General features: G+C 46.7%; 1 protein-coding gene across 1 annotated transcript in view; it reads right to left on the bottom strand.

Annotated features, from left to right (window-relative positions):
- Eddm13 (epididymal protein 13) overlaps positions 1-12,947 on the bottom strand; it is a 39,095-nt gene extending 26,148 nt beyond the window's left edge. Inside the window, exons 1-2 of the mRNA XM_041654514.1 lie at positions 12,863-12,947; positions 1,722-1,748 (exon numbers count right to left, since the gene is read on the bottom strand). Coding sequence (XP_041510448.1) covers positions 1,722-1,748; positions 12,863-12,947 — 112 coding nt within the window. The remainder of the gene's footprint in view (positions 1-1,721; positions 1,749-12,862) is intronic.
- Positions 12,948-16,924: the final 3,977 nt, after the last annotated feature.

Below are 16,924 nucleotides of genomic sequence, written 5' to 3'. Positions count from 1 at the left end.
TGTGAAGGCCCGGAAATGTGAGCCTATTTCTGTGTTGACCAAAGGTCAGAGGATTGGAACTTACCTCTAGTTCCTTCAAGGTTAATTTTGCTTCAACCTCAAACAAAGGTCTCACCTAGATTTAAGTCAGAGAGTTCTGCTCTCTCAAGGTTATTGTCAACAGGCGTGGCTAATAGCCAGACCTCGTACTCCAGGAATAGAGAAGTAGATTGTTCCTACCTCAAACGAGAGTCTAAGGATCCAACTAAGTTCCAGTTCCCTTAGCAACACCCACGTAAAAAACTGGCTAAGGCCAGCCGCACCTGTAATCCCAATTACTAGGGAGATGTTAAACAGAAGGATCCCAGAATGTAAAGATTTCAGCCACAATAAGGCTGATACTTACGGGTTCTAGGGGCCATGCACGTGCAGATAAGCCCTCAGGCAGAAGTGCCTAATGGCCCTTGGGGATGTTAAAGAGCACCGCGTGACCCATGTGCTGTGTGGATTACATCATCCACGTATTACTCAGATAAACCGTTGCATGCATGCGTGGTTACATCATCCACATATGACTCAGATAAGCCCTTGCGCGCATGCATGAACCCCATCATCTGCGTGCGATGTAGCCATGTCAACCCCCTGTACACAAGCTGGATGCGCCATCTTCCTCTCTCTCTCTCTCTCTCTCTGCACACTGACTTCCCCAGGCCTGTACATGACCCCTCTAATAAACTCCTAAGCAGGTTTGTTGCTTGTTCCGTGTTTCCTTCTCACTCACACCAGGTAATTTGACAGGCACGTGCTGGTCTGAGTCAACCTAAAAACAGTGAGCCCCGGGTTTAATAAGAGACTGTCTCGTGGAAGTACTCCTGTAAATAAGACTGGAGGACACAGAATAGGAGAGCCAGTGTCCTCCCTGGCCTTTGCATGCTTGCACAGGTGTGTGCACCCACACACACACCAAATATTTTGGGACAGAAAGATGGGTCAGCATGCAAGGGTGCTTGCTAGCAAGCCTGAAGATCTAAATTCTAATCCTGGGACCCACGCAGTGGAAAGAAGGGACCGACTCCCCTCCAGGTGTCTTCTGACCCCCACATGCCTGCCTCTACACATGCTCTCCTTCAATATCTATATTTTTTAGTTTTGTTGGACTCTAGCGTCCAAACACTGAGGAGTTGCCCCCAGAGACCACCTCACACACCACAGCTGATGCAAAAGCATGAGGATTTTATTAATTTTGTCATGACAGGGTCCCCCAGCATTAGGGAAGCCGAGAGGCCTCAAATAGCAGGTACAGTCTACTTTTAAAGGGGCCACAGAAGCAAGGGGGGTTATGATTGGCTTATTCGAAAGGGCTATTACCAATAATTGACTGGAGAGCTGTTGCCAGATCAGATGAGGTAAGAGGTCATTTTGATCCCGTTTCCTAGGGGACCGAATCAAAACATAGGTACATGGGTAATTGTTCAGGAACTGAGTACGTGCGAGTGTAGCTGTAAGGTCCTTGGTTCCCAGGGGAGGAGGGGAAGCACTATGGCACGGAGGCTGAGAGGATTCAGAATTGTCAAAAATGGCTTCAGAACTGTCTTAAAGTCTTACAGTTTAAACTTAAAGCCAAATAAACAAAGCATGGAACTGGGTAAGATATGAGGCATTCTGGAGCCTCACAAGGTCTGTGTCACCCATTGACAAGAAAGAGCAAAGACTGTGGGCTGAGGACATAGATGCACACTTACCATCCGGGGACAGTCTGCTCATCAGCTCTGAGGAAGGAGACAAAAAACAAACAAATGTGTCAACACACAGCAATTGCAACAGAAAGAAAATCCACAATGAATGGATTTTCCCAGTCCTAGGGACTCAGCCAACCCTCTGGGGGAAGTTTGGCTGTGGTGCCAAGGCCTCTTAGGAAGGCAGGAGGTGGAGCCTTATAAACCCAGTCTGTTTGTGTTTAAAATGGCTTTTTCCCCCAACAACAGGCTGTAGGTTTCCATTTCTCTGTGGCTTTTTCTCCCAGCAGTTTTTGTCTCTCTGAGATGTAGCCCATCTTCTCTCGTGTGAGGTGGATCTCTTTGGACCTATTACACCCCTAGAGCAAAGGAGGTCGGGACACCCACTCTGACCCAGTCAACCATGTGGGCGTCTCTGCATTGCTGGACATTGACAGAGACTCAGTCCCTGCTACAGAAGAGACACATAGACAACTTCAGACCAAAAGAAAGCAGGTTAAAGGAAAAAAGCAGGTGAAACACCCTAAACTCCCCTCCTCAATAAAAACCCCAAACCCCAGCTCTCCTGCCCGTCTCAGAGTCCCTCCTCTACCTGATAAATCTACAATATCTGTCATTTAGTATTCACTGTGTGCCAAACTATTCTCCTGCACAGGGTCTCTCTGTGCAGCCCTGGCTGTTCTGTAGACAGAGCTTGATCTGTAGACCAGGCTAGCCTCAAATTCGCAGGGCTGTCACTCTTTAACTAATGGAGAAAAGGAAAACCCATTGGTCAGCGAGCATCAAAACAAGTTAGAGCAGTGGTTCTCAACCCGGGGGTCAAATGTCCCTTTCACGGGGGTTGCCTAAGCCTGTCCACATAGCAGGTATTTACATTACAATTCGTAACAGTAGCAAAATTACAGTTATGAAGTAGCAATGAAAATAATTTTATATTTATATTGGGGTCACCACAACATGAGGAACTGAATTAAAGGGTCACACCATTAGGAAGGTGGAGGACCACTGGTTCAGAATTTCTTTAAGAGTCTCAATTCCTTGTCCCAGCTCTGTCACAGAAGGCACCGTTTGCCTCCAGTGTGGTTTGAACACCAAGTCAGAAGGAAATTTAATTATTGAGCAGACATCATAGCGTGGACTTCCTCAAAATGAGGTTTGTGCTATGGCACTGATAAGTGGTAATAGGGTCTGCTGGAGTGTATGCAATTCCTCACTCACCCAACATATGGGTGTCATACAGTACGTGACCAGGACCCCACTAGATTCTGAATTAATTCCATCTCTGGGCTTCCATCATGAGAGTATAACACATGCTAAAATCGTAGCAATTTTCCATGTGTCTGTGTGTGCTCGGGTGTGACAGATCCACGCGTGTGCATATTGAGGCCGAAGATAAACCTCTGATGCTGTTTAAGAAGCCATTTTTCTTGTCAGTTTTCCCCCAAGACTTAATTTTTAAGTTTTTCTCATGTGTATGTGTGTGGGTGTGTACCTGTGTGGGTGTGTACATGTGTGGGTGTGTACATGTGTGGGTGTGTACGTGTGTGGGTGTGTACGTGTGTGGGTGCGTATGTGTGTGGGTGTGTACGTGTGAGTGCAATGCCTGCTGAGACCAGAGGAGGGTGATGGCGCCCTTGGAGCTGGAGTCATAAGCAGTCATGGGCTGCTGGACATGGCTGTTGGGACCTGAACTCAGATCCTCTGGAGGAGCAGTAGGTGCTCTAACCACGGAGAGATCCAGCTCAGGTCTTTAAGAGTGAAGAGTTGCTCTTATCACACTGGGTACATGAAGGGCAGAGGACAACTTGCAGGAGTTGGTTCTCTTCCTTTACCATGTCTCTAGGATGAGGTCAGGTCATCAAGCAGCAAAAACTTCTTCCTCCTGATCCATCTTGTCAACCCCCTTTAAATATATGCACATGTGCGTGTGTGCGTGCGTGCATGTATGTGTGTGTGTGTGTGTGTGTGTGTACATGTGTCATGGTGTATGTGTGGAGGTCAAAAGACAACCTTCAGTGCAGTTCACAATTTTAATTCTTGGGTCTATGCAGCCCATAGTTCTGGAACTCTGGCTGGCCTTGAGCTCACAGAGTCCCTGCCTCTCCCTCCTGCGTGCTGGGGTTAAAGGTATTCACCACTACAACTGTCTCGCAGCCCACAAATTCTTGCTCAAAGTCTTCCATTGAACTTCCCGGTCCATGACATTGTCAATGGGATTCACACACTTACCCAGGATTCCTGATGGCAGCAGGATCGGGAGGGGTGACGTGGTGGCCAAGATTATAGATGAAGCGCAGAACATTGGGTTCGATGGGTCAGAGAGACAAAGCCATAATTAGAAAGGGAAAACAAGGTCAGACGCTGGGGGCTGGGAACATGCTGGAAAGTGGAATCTACACTGGGTCCTGAAGAGATGAAGGCTCGGGGTCCCTGCGATTCCCAAGAGTCCCTTTGCAGCAGACTCAGGGTGGACTTAGTGAGCTGAGGATGGCTGCCCAGCAGCCTGCCTGCAGTCATGTTGGAAGGAGCTCTTTGATGGCTGTAGAGCAAGGTGCTAGGCTCACCTCATCTTGATTTGGGGATCGCTAATGTCTGCTTTTCTGGAGCTGGAATTACAGCTGAGATCCCATGCCCACTGGCTTTTTGATGGACTCTGGGAATCCGAATTCATGTCTTAATGCTTTCAGTGAGCACACTGACCACTGAGCCATCTTCCCAACCCATGTGACTTTTTCTGGCCAAATTAGATCTAGGGTAGATTTAAAGTTTGCTCTCTGGCCAAATGGCTTCTGTTTCTGTCCCATTCTGAAGCTTGTATTAGCAAGGAAGGCCTGTTTAGAGACAAACTCCTTCAAACTCTCCTTTCACCTTTTTCAACGAAAATTTTGTGATTAATCGAATATGGTGGTGCAGGTCTTTAATATCCGCACTTGGGAGACAGAGACAGGTAGATTTCTGAGTGCTCGAGACCAGCCTGGTCTACAGTGTGAGCCCCAGGCCAGTCAGAGTTGCACAGTGAAACCCTGTCTTTAAAACAACAGAACAAAACAAAAACAAAGAAAATTTCATGATGAAAGATAGCATACCAGAACGATCCCACTGACTTTATGGTGCCAACAGAGCATACGCAGAGATGTTCCTGTCAATCATCTTAAGACACAAGCCAAGCATGCTCAGAAACATTCCTCTCCACCACGTATGTGATTCAAACTGAACATGCTCAGATGTGTCCCTAGCCAACACCTTTAACTTTTCTAACATGCCCGTGAGCTAAACATGCCTCACAATGTGTCTTCCATGGTCACTTCTTTAGATAGACCCTTCAACTAAGCATACTGGGAATGCATCTTCCCTCAAGTGCTTTCCTTTTTGACTGTGTGTGAACTGTGTTGGAGGGCTCTGCTCTGTAAATCACAACTATCTGTCCCTGCCTGCCACAGGGGATGGTTGTTTCTTTACTCTTTTCTTTCTGGACTGAGTTTGCCTTGATCTTGTGCTCACCAAGATGCAAGCCAGGTACATTTGGACCAAAGGAGGTATTCTAGGTTCTCAGATTCCCTTTAGTCCCTAGATGAGAAGCTGGGCTGTGGACACAGGAGGGGAAATGCTGGTTGAAAGCCAGCTCATGCTATTTCTGTGGGGACAAAGGCAACTAGAGCAGATGGAGAAGGAAATAGATTGAGACTCTTACCTTTCAGCACTGTAGGCATGGGAGCATCAGGGAGAAGGGGATGAGCCAGGACCAATGTGAACATTTGTCCAATCAAAGTTGAGAAGGGATATGGAATCAGTTAAGTCATCCTTTATGCATCGTCCCTCAGTGCACCCCGGAGATCCCCCCACAAAAGGGTCAGGAACCAGAATGAGGAACTTTAATGCAACCTATGGACTCTGGGGTACCAGTTATGTACGTGAGGAATCTAAATCCTCCCTGTTCCACGTGACTTCCAGGAGATTAGCAGAATATGATCTCCAAAACAGCTGTTACCTCCTGTTCTCGGCTGGAGGCTGAGATGGTTACTTCTCAGAAAAGAAGGCCTGTCTGTCCTGAAATGTACCAGTGTATACACAGTCCAGCCTGACCATACACATAGAATGAGCTCCTACCCAAGTCACTTCACCCACACTACGGATGTTAATATCAAAGTCATGGAAACCAAGGACTCTTTCTTCCTCTCTTGCAAGCATCATTCCTACAAGATCTAAGAGAATGGCTGGCCTTGAAGATGAACCCTTTCCCACCCCATGACCTTCAGATCTAGGTTGAATGGCCACGCTCTGAGTCTGCTCCCGCAGAAGGTGATAGCCATATGTTTGCCTCCCTCTTCCATCTCCCTGAGCTGACTCCCTACCCCAACCCTTGCTTATATAGAGAGATTGGGACTTACATTTGACTGGAAGAAGAACCAGGAGCCAGGGAGTCAGCATGAAAAACAGAGGCAAAAAAAAAAAAAAGAGGGTAGGGTTAATACTTCTGCAAACTACCTCAGTCTCCCCATGAACTTTTTTGTTCCTTCTTGGAATAATTACATGTCCATTGTTATACAGGTGCAAATAATTTTAGAAAGGTCATAACGGTGGTAACACTGATTGCGAAAATCATCCATAACCCTGCTATAGTAAGAATGACCCCTATAGGTTTATAGACTTGAATGCTTGGTCATCAGGGAGAGGCACTATCATGAGGTATGGTTTTGCTGGAGTGGGCGTGGTCTTGTTGGAGGAAATGTGTCACTAGGTGTGGGCTTTGAGATTTCAAATGCTCAAGCCAGGCCCAAAGTCTAGCTCTTTCTGCTGCCTGCTGATCCAGATGTAGAACTCTCAGCTCCTTCTCCAGCACCATGTCTGTAAACCAGCCCGAACTAAATGTTTCCCTTTATAAGAGCTGCTGTGTTGTCCTGGGGAGATGGCTCAGCGGTTAAGAGCACTCACTGGTCTTCCAGAGAACCCAGGGTTCAATTCCCAGCATCCACAAGGCAGCTCACAACTGTCTGTAACTGCAGTTCCAGGGGATCTGACACCCTCACACAGACATACATGTGGATAAAATGCCAATGCACATAAAATAAAAATAAATAGTTATTTAAAAAATAGAGTTGCTGGGGGCTGGAGAGATGGCTCAGTGGTTAAGAGCACTGCCTGCTCTTCCAAAGGTCCTGAGTTCAATTCCCGACAACCACATGGTGGCTCACAACCATCTGTAGTGAGGTCTGGTGACCTCTTCTGGCCTGCAGACATACACACTGACAGAATATTGTATACATAATAAATAAATAAATATTTAAAAAAATAGAGTTGCTAGAGCTAGTTCCAGGACAGGCTCCAAAGCCACAGAGAAACCCTGTCTCGAAAAAACCAAAAAAAAAAAAAAATAGAGTTGCTATGGTCATGGCATCTCCTCACAGCAATAGAACACTAAGACACCTACTTTAGTCTTGTGTTTTTCTAACTAGCTTTACATATATACATATTTGCATATATAACTATTCTTGTATATGTTTTCCTAGAGACAAATAGATACATATCTATACAGATGGAGCACTACAGCCATGCAGTTATGCAGTTGGCCCTCACTGTGAGCAGGCTCTGCTCTATTTATTAAACTAGCCACAAACAGATTTTTTGCTTTTTTTTTTTTTGCTTTTATTGGTTTTTCGAGACAGGGTTTCTCTGTAGTTTTTGGTGCCTGTCCTGGAACTAGCTCTTGTAGACCAGGCTGGCCTCGAACTCACAGAGATCCGCCTGCCTCTGCCTCCCAAGTGCTGGGATTAAAGGCATGTGCCACCACCGCCCGGCCCAAACAGATTTTTTGCACTTTCATAATTCTATTTGATCATCGATAGTTGGATACAAGAAACTTTTTAAAAATATTTTTAAGTGAGCCAACCATAGTGGTTCATGTCTGAAATTTCAGCTGTTGGGAGGCCGAGGCAGGAGGATTACCATAATTTTGAGGCCAGCCTAGACAAGGAGTTAGACGGTGGTGGCACACACCTTTAATCCCAGTCCTTGGGAGGCAGAGGCAGGTGGATCTCTATGAGTTCAAGGCCAGCCTGGTCTACAAAGCGAGTTCCAGGAGAGCCAGAGCTACACAGAGAAATCCTGTCTTGAAAAACCAGAAGAAAAAAGATTAAAGACAAGGGCTCACATTCTCTGGGGATCCATAGTCTCAGAGACCTTCCCTTATTCCTTGTGTCATGGAGAAATTATTCTCCAAGGACCAGCAAGAACCTGGACTTTCCAAAGGTGTGACAGTTGACTGAATTACGGGACACTTGGGTAGCTGGGCAAGCACAATTTCATCTCATGGTGGCATCTGTGGTTCTCAGTGTCAGCCTCACCAAGTTCTTCCTCCTCCTCCTCAGAAGCCTACGTGGCTTGGCATTGGCTTTGATGTGTGGCCCCGGGGTGTCTGTAGGTGTGTTTTGGATGATGTGTGGCCCCGGGGTGTCTGTAGGTGTGTTTTGGAGGAGACAGTACTCAGTGGATGTGTGTGCTGTTCAGTAGGCTGGTGGAACTGTAATCTCCTTCATCTCCTACCCTTGGATATGAAAATCCCAGGTTCTACACTTTGGGAATTCCAGGGCTTATGTCAGTGGCTCCCTGGGCCGGTGGACCTTTGCCTTTACTGAGAATTATATCACTGGCATCTTTGTTTCTGCAGTTTCGGTTTTGGACTGAGTCACACTACCAACCTCCCTGGTTCTTTAGCTTGAGATGTTCTGTCTTTTTGTTGTTATTGTTTTTCAAGACAGGGTTTCACTGTGTAGCTTTGGAACTTGTCCTGGAACTCACTTTGTAGACCAAGATGGCCTCTAACTCAGAGAGATTCACCTGCCTCTGACTCCGGAGTGCTGGGATTAAAGGCACGTGCCACCACATCCAACTGCTTGGGATGTTCTGTTGTGCACCTTCACCCATCTCCATCATCAAGTGAGCTAATAGCCCCAAATAAGTCCCTTCACCCCTGCATAGTCATTCCATTCCATTCTATATCGTATCATAGGTTATCCTAGTCTGTTCTATTCTGTTTCTATTTCTATCTTATTTTTATTTTCTATTTCCTGCTCTATATTATATTATCTTATTATATTTTATTTCTTTCTTTTCCTTGAGTTTGATGCCTGGAACCTATGTAAAGTTTGGAGCTCACTATGTGGACTAGGCTGGCCTTGATCTAACAGAGATCCACTCGCCTCCATCTCCTGAGTGCTGGGATTAAACAGCTACTTGGTACTAACTTACTTCTGTTATATTTTTATTCTAATCTACTTCCATTTCGTTATGTTCTGTTTATTCTCTCTGGTCCGTTCTTTCTGGGTCTCTGGAGAATCCTGACTACATCAGAATTTGCACAACACTCCGACTCCTTCCCTGGTTGAGAATGCATTTTAACTAGCCGGTCAAATCAACACACCATGACAGACTAGATGCAGGTACAGAAGTGAGAGAGTCCAGCTATTTTCTATTAAACAGTCTAGCCTTCCACTCTCTGTGTAGCGGAGGATGACCTTGGACCCCCAATTCTCCTGCCTCCAGGAGAATTACAGGCATATCTCATCATGCCTAGCAGCTGCTTACTTTTAATAGTTGTTTTATTTAATAGTTATTTTATGAGCCTCAAGCCAAGACTTATGGCAGATTGAAGCCACTCTTCCCCAGGATTCTCAGAAGGTTTTCCAGATCCAACAGTATCTGAGGGAAACCACCTATGAGAATACAGACATGGAGTAGCTACAGTTCTTACTTTTTTCTTCCATTGCGACTGGAGGCAAAAGCGTCATTCATGTGGATCCCGACGGGGCCAAGCAGCAGGTGCAGGGAGAGAATTAGACGTGAGACTCAGATCATGACCATAATAAAGACCACCCAAAACTCCCGTGGTTTTGGAGCTAATATACAGTTTCTATCAAAGTCCCTCCAGTCCACTCATCTACCCACCCATCTCCATAAATCTGCCTATTACTCACCTACCTAACTATCCACCCCATACCTATCCTCCACCTATCAATTCCCCACCCACTCCTCTACCCATCCACCTACCCATCATCCATCCACCCATTCTTCCTTTGCACCCATCTGTCTACCCCTCTACACCTCCATACACCCATACACCCATAAATCTACCCAGTGTTCATCCCAATCCATTCATCCCTCCATATATCTACCCATTCATTAACCACTGTTCATCATCTATCCTTTGATCCATCCATCCATATACCTACTTTACCAACTCTCCCTATACTCATACACCCATAAATACATCCACTATCCTTTGATACACTCCACCCGCCCATCTGCCCATTTATCTATCCACCCACCCATCCACTGTACACATCTACCCACCCATTCACCACATACGTGTCCATCATCCATCCACTGATCCTTCCATCCATCTACTTACCCACTTATCTACTTACACAACCCTGCAGCTACTCAACCACCCCTAAACTTATTCACGATCCATTAACCCATCCTTCCATACACCCACCCATCCTTCCTTCCATACATCCACTGCCCATCTATCATCTGCTTGTCCATCATATCCCATTTGTGCCTCCATCACCCAGCCAACATTCACTTGGTTCATCCTCCAGCCTGTGCTTAGGGCTTAGGAGACACATATAAACTGGAGGTAGCTGGGTTTTATAAATATTGGCAAAGTCGATTGGGAAAAGAGTTCCTGGTAGAGGAGTGAACAAACATTCCATGTGGTGGTTGGTCTTCTGGAGCCATCAGTATGGGCTCTTAAGAACTGAGCCACCTTGCTAGCCCAGTTCATCTCTTTTTTTCTCTCTTTTTAAAATGTACTTATTTGTCTGTCTTTTACATCATGTATCTTGATCCCACTCATTTTCCCGTCCCTTCGCATCTGCCCTCAGCCCTTGCACCCCAAAATAAAACAAAATTTAAGAAAAAAAGGAAAAATAATAATAAAAAAGGAAAAAAATAAAAATCCCATCAGACACAGTGAGTCACTCTGTAAACCCATTGTCTGTTTATCTTTACTTGCCAGTGTTCATTGTAAAGAGTCAATGGTCTCATTCCAGGACTTTAGGAATTCTAATTAATGTGTATAGAACAGGTAAAGAGAATAGAAAATCTCTGCACTACAGCACACCCTCCCCCCCCCCTTGTTTGGTTTTTCAAGGCAGGGTTTCACTGTGAAGTCCTGGCTGTCCTGGACAGTCTATAGACTCCCTCTATAGACCAGGCTGGCCTAGAACTCACTGCCTCTGTCTTCCGAATGCTGGGATTAAAGGCGTATGCCACTACTGCCAGCAATCCCTTCTTAAGGCAAGATCTACAGATGGCTACTAAAATTAATTGGCCAACATGAAAAGCAAAAGAATAGATATGTAGATATGTATACTCTCAGTATGTCCCCATATATTCACCAGTTACAAGAAGAAAAACAGTAATAGGTAGTGGAGAAGCCTGGTTTCCCAACAGCCTTAGCCAAGAGGTCAGAGAGAACGTCATAGGCAAGAAACAAACCGTTATCAGTCACTTGGCTATATCCCCCAATGAGGGCACAGGGTGATTTTGGTGTATTCTTCCCCCAAATGCATAACCTCGGTCTAATTATGGGGGAAACCTCAGGGAAACTCAGTCTAGGAGACATTCTGACACAAACTGACCAGAATCATTTAAATGTTTGAGGATCATGAGAGACAGAAAAAGACTGAGAACTCAGAAGAAGGGCAGGCGAGAAGACTCAGCAGGTAAAGGTACTGTCCCCCACCAAAGCCTGAGGATCCAAGTTCAGTTCCTGGGATTTGCATGGTAGAAGGAGAGAAACAATTCCTAGAAGCTGTCTTCTGAACTTCACATGTACTCTGTGGCATGGACGGACGGACGGACAGACGATGATAGATAGATAGATAGATAGATAGATAGATAGATAGATATCTTTTAAAATAGAAGGAGAATAGGAAGGAAAGAGGGGAAAGGGAGGAAGGAAAGAGGGGAAAGGGAAGAAGGAGGAGGAGGAGCAAACACACGCTTCCTACGACCCCAACAACCTTTATATTCTGTTCCCACACTCTCTCTGTTCTTACTTGAACCTTCGCCCCCCCCCCATGGCCTCATCCCATCTGCCATCTTTCTGCCACACTGACTGCTCTCAGAGCCTTGAAGTGACTCCGCATCCTCCAGCCCAACATCTTCACACACACAGTTCCATCTGCCTGAAATAATCTCTAACCCCTTAGCCAGCTAGCTCCTGCTTCTTGTTGCAGTCTCTTCTCAAATGTCACTTTTCCAAAACAGTCTCCCCTAAAGCCCCTACTGGGATGTGGTTATCTGTTTATCATGAGGATCACATTAAGACAGATCTATGCCTGCCTTTCCCCAACTCTGTTCCCAGCATTGAGGGCAAACTAAAACTTGAAAGCACTGCAAGTCTAGTTGCTGGGGAGAAAGTGCTGTTCGTGACAAGACTCAATCGAGTCTCTCCTGTGGGGTCTTAGGCATCCTGACATCGTAAAGGACCAGCTACCAGGCTGGGAACTCTCAGCACCACCCCAATTCCATCTCTGCAGTGACCAGGGCAGTCCAGGGGACCCAGGGTAAAGGCCTGGCATCTCCCTTGCACTCTGGCCAGAGGGCTAGTGACTCCACTGGCACAAGTGTGATCTCTGCAGTGACACAGGGCAGTCCAGGGGGTTCTATGACAATGAGAAGACGGGGACAAGAGGCTGACCAACACAGGTGGGTCTCTGCCCCATGTGGGCAAAAGTCACTGATGAGCATGAGGATAGAGATGACAGGATGTTCCTCTGCAGGGACGAGCCACCAGCAAGGAACTCATGTAGCCACTAGGAACTTCAGAGCAGGGCTGCCGACCTACAACTCATGAAGCCATCCATGTCCCCAAGGGCAACCCCCCAACCTGGGACTAACATAGATACTAGTACCTCCAAGGATAAGGCCGCCAGCTAGAAACTCATGAAGTCACGGATGTCTTTAAGACCAACAACCTAGGACTCATGCAGCCTTCTCCATGGGGGAAAATAAAACAGACTGCCTAAGCCCAAAGCAAGGAGGCCTGTGTAGACCTCAGGACTGCTTATTGAGTCCACCCTCAGTGGCCTCCCCGTCCTAAGATGCCACGGAGAAGAGATGGGGGTGGGTGGAAACCTCACCTTTACGAGGGATACAGGCCTCTGCCAGGCCCAGGAAAAGGAGGACCACCAGGGACCTCTTCAGAAATGGCTCCAATCTGCACATAGTGGGGCCTGGACCCAGTATCTGGTCTTCTCCTTCCAGGTTCGAGAGGACTCTGGTCACCCACTGTTCTCCCAGTCTCTCAAGACAAAATTCGCACCCACACATGCCCTCCAGCTACCAGGAGGCAGCCAGCTGGTGAGACCCATGCCCACGCCGCCAGCTGCTGGCCCAGCAACTGCCCCTTCCCACCAGCACCTGATCTTCTTAAAGCAACACTCTGTGATAATTGTATGCTGTGCCCACTTGCTTGTTTTCCTGTGGCCCAAATGCAACATCTTGTTTGGTGACATCCATAGCTAACTGTGGGTTTTTGCATTTTTATTTTTATTGTTTTTTTTTTCCTGAGACAGGGTTTCAATCCCTGACTGTCTGGAACTAGACCTTGAACTCACAGCGCCTCTGCCTCCCGAGTGCTGGGATTAAAGATGTGCACCACCACTGCCCAGCTTTTATTATTTTCTAACAGAGTTTAACTCTCTCTCTCTCTCTCTCTCTCTCTCTCTCTCTCTCTCTCTCTGTGTGTGTGTGTGTGTGTGTGTGTGTGTCCACTGGAGCTGGAGGTTCAGGTGTTTGAAAGCCACCCAACACGAGTCCTGGGAACTGAACTCTGGTCCTCTGCAATAGCAACAAAGTGCTCTCAACTGCTGAGCCATTTCTCGAGCTCTTACTATTGCGGTTTAGTTTTCTTCTTTTACTTTTATTTCATGTGTGTTGGTGCTTTGCCTACATGTGTGTTTGTGCATCACATGCATTCAGGACCCTCAGAGACCAAAGAGGGTGTCAGATTGTCTGGCACCAGAGTTTGGATGGTTGTGAGCCACCATATAGGTGCTGGGAATCAAACTCGGGTCCTCTGGAAGGGCAGCCAGTGCTCTTAACCACCGAGCCATAGCTCCAGTCCCTACAGGGCTTCTTGTTGTTGTTGTTGTTGTTGTTTTGAGACAGGATCTTATTTTATATCCTGGGCTAGACTCGAATCCATGGTGATCCATTGCTATAATCCACAACATTATACAGTAATTACTCAGCCATCTTGTCACGAGCGACTTTCCAGAACCAAGGGATCTGGTAAAGGCTAAAGCAAAAGGCAAGGCTATTTGGCGTTTTTGCTCTGTAAATAAAATGGCTGTCCTTTGCTGTAGGTTTTTCGCTGTAGCTGACTTCCTTTTCGGTTACATATTTGGGATTAATTCCCTAGTTCAGAACAGTTTTCTATGCCTTTGGCCTATGTGTGAAAACAGTTTCCCACTGCCAGGCCTTCTTCCTCTCTCCCAGGTAAGCGCAGAGATCTATCTTCCTGCAATTATCTTATCAACAGGCTTTTGGTTGCTGCTTAGGGTTCAGGCACAGAGCATCCCACTTAAGATTTTCACAGATCTCCAAGGACATAGAATTACTACCCGCCCATGCTTCTGGTTTTACCCCACTTAAAAGATTCTTAACCCCTTACATGCACTTCCTCCTCAGTTGATTGATGATTTTAGTTCAGGAAATTGACAGTTGTTTTACTCTCCAGGACAGCAGAAGAGATAATTAACTGCTATCAGAGAAAGAATTTCCTTCCCGCTGGCCCTGCAGACACACGATCGACCAGAACAGTTGATAACAGTATACCCCAGAACTGATAATCTAGAGGCCTGGCTCTCCCTCTTGTCTTTACCACTTGGGTGTGCACTCCAGACCTGTAGGCCTGTAGGAACTGCAGTGTCTGGTCTACGTGTTATCTGACCAAGAGCCACGGCTTCTAGCTTCTTGCTTGGTTACCTATGCATGTCGGGAGAGGGAAAAAGTAACGCACTGGAAATAAACGTTTTTAGCCCTTTACTAACCACCTAAAAATGTAGCGTAGCACGCTAACCTTCCCCTCTAGAGTCCCCTGATGCTTTAATTCCTTTAACTAACTTTCTCCATTAAGGAGTTCACCAGATGTGTACTAGCCACTTCCACGGATCTGTGCAAGCGCGCACGTGTGTGTGTGTGTGTGTGTGTGTGTGTGTGTGTGTGTATGTATGAGAGAGAGCGAGAACGAGAGAGAGAGCTCTTATTTGATTTTCTATGGGGCAAAATAATTCCGGCCCTGGAACCTCCTAGAGCTGTGGAATTGCTGGTTTTAAGGATATGTATGACTGGGAACACTTGTAACAGGTAGGACAAGGAAGAATGATGAAGAACTAAGAACAATGCAGAACAAGGAAGAACAAGAAGGAACAATGAGAAGTGATGGGTTGAGAGAGAATAAAGAAACATGGACAGATAATTCCCGTTGTGTGTAGATTTCTTACCCCTCAGATTTTAACCCTCAAATTTCCAACACCCCTCTAGCTATTCATGGCATCTTTAATTGAACCCTAAAAGGGAATCTTAAAGGCAAAAACTTTTAAGGCTCTCATTAATCCTCCTGCCTCGGTGTCCCAAGTTTTAGAACAATAATCATGTGCCACTACACCAAGAACAATTTTGTTTTTTGAGGCAAGGTATCCCATAGCCCACCCTAGCCTGGAATTCACCACGTGACCTTAAGCTTCTGACCTTTCTGTCCCTGCCTTTCCAGTGCTGGGATGGCAGGTGTCATGGCCACACCCAGTTCATACGCTTCTGGGGCTCAAACCCAGGCAAGCACTAAGCATTCTATCAGCCAGGCTACCCTGGGCTTTCTGTATCACATTTTTTGTTTGCTTGTTTGTTTTGAGAGGCACTGTGGGTGATGCACATATGAACATGGAAGGGCCATGGAGGACAGCAGACAACATGGTGGAGTTGGTTGTCTCCTACCATGTGGTCAGGGATGAAACTCAGGTTATCAGGCTTAGCAGCAAGCACCTTTACCTGCCTGGCAATCTCCTAGGCTCCCGGTTTTGTATGCTTTTAAGACAGGTTTGTGCTTTGTAGCCCAGACTAGACATGAATTGAAGATCCTCCTGCCTCAGCCTCCCAGTTTCTGAGATGACGTAGAACACCGCTGTGTTTGGATATGGAGTCATATTGAGGAAATTCTCTTGGTGGACAATGGACATGTTTAGTTCAGACGGACTGGGAGGTGATGTGAGCATCTCTGAAAACCACAGCAGGGCTGAGTGTGTGAGTTCATCCCTAGCGACGTTGAGGTAGGAGGATCATGAATTCCCAAATTCCAGGCACATCTGACCTGTGTAGTGAGAACCTTGTGGGAGGGGAGGGAGGAAGGGAAGGAGGGAGAGAGAGAGAGAGAGAGAGAGAGAGAGAGAGAGAGAATTAAGGACTCAGGGAATGAGAACAGGGGATCAGAGGTCAAAGGTCACTCTGGCTACATAAGATGAGGCCCATCTGGGCTATAGGAAACTGTATCTGATGAAAAGGGAGGAAGGAAGACGGAGGGAGGGAGGCAGGGAGGGAGGCAGGAAGACCTCAGCAGGGGTGTTTGCGTTTGGGGTGTTGGTCTGTCATCCCCACCAGCCTGTGAAGTCTTCAAAGGCGAGGACCCTTTTCTGACACTATCCCCGATGCCAACACAACACCTGTTACACAGAAGGAACTTGGTAGTTAACTGAAAGTTCCATGAGTCCCAAGCATCCCAAATGTCACTCGTGGGAAAGGTAGGGCTGGCTGGTTTTCTGTTTTAGTCTGTGATAAAAACAGGAGGAAAGGGTGTATTTGGAGTACAGGTTACAGTCTTAAGATCAAAGATCCGAGGGCGGTCGGGTAGCAGCTGATGACAGAAACCTGGAGGCAGGAACTGAAGCAGAGACTTGGAGGGGGTGCTGCTTACTGGCTTGCTCCCAAGGCTTTGCACAGTCTGGGGATCTGCCTGGGGATAGCGCCGCCCACAGTGGGCTGCTGCCTCCTGCATCAATCACTATTCAGAAAAACGCCCTCCTAGACTTGCCCATATGCCCATCTATCTGATGGAGGCATTTTCTCAAACGAGTGCCCCTCCTTCCAGGAGACTCTAGTTTGTGTTGTTGAGAAACCCAAGTCGCACAGGCACTAAAGGACAGGTG

This window comes from Microtus oregoni, unplaced genomic scaffold (assembly GCF_018167655.1).
Source record: "Microtus oregoni isolate MIOR12 unplaced genomic scaffold, Mior012 000006F_ref0000085, whole genome shotgun sequence".
Lineage (NCBI taxonomy): Eukaryota > Metazoa > Chordata > Mammalia > Rodentia > Cricetidae > Microtus > Microtus oregoni.
Note: the sequence above shows the minus strand (reverse complement) of the source record. Positions and strands in the feature narration are given on the sequence as shown.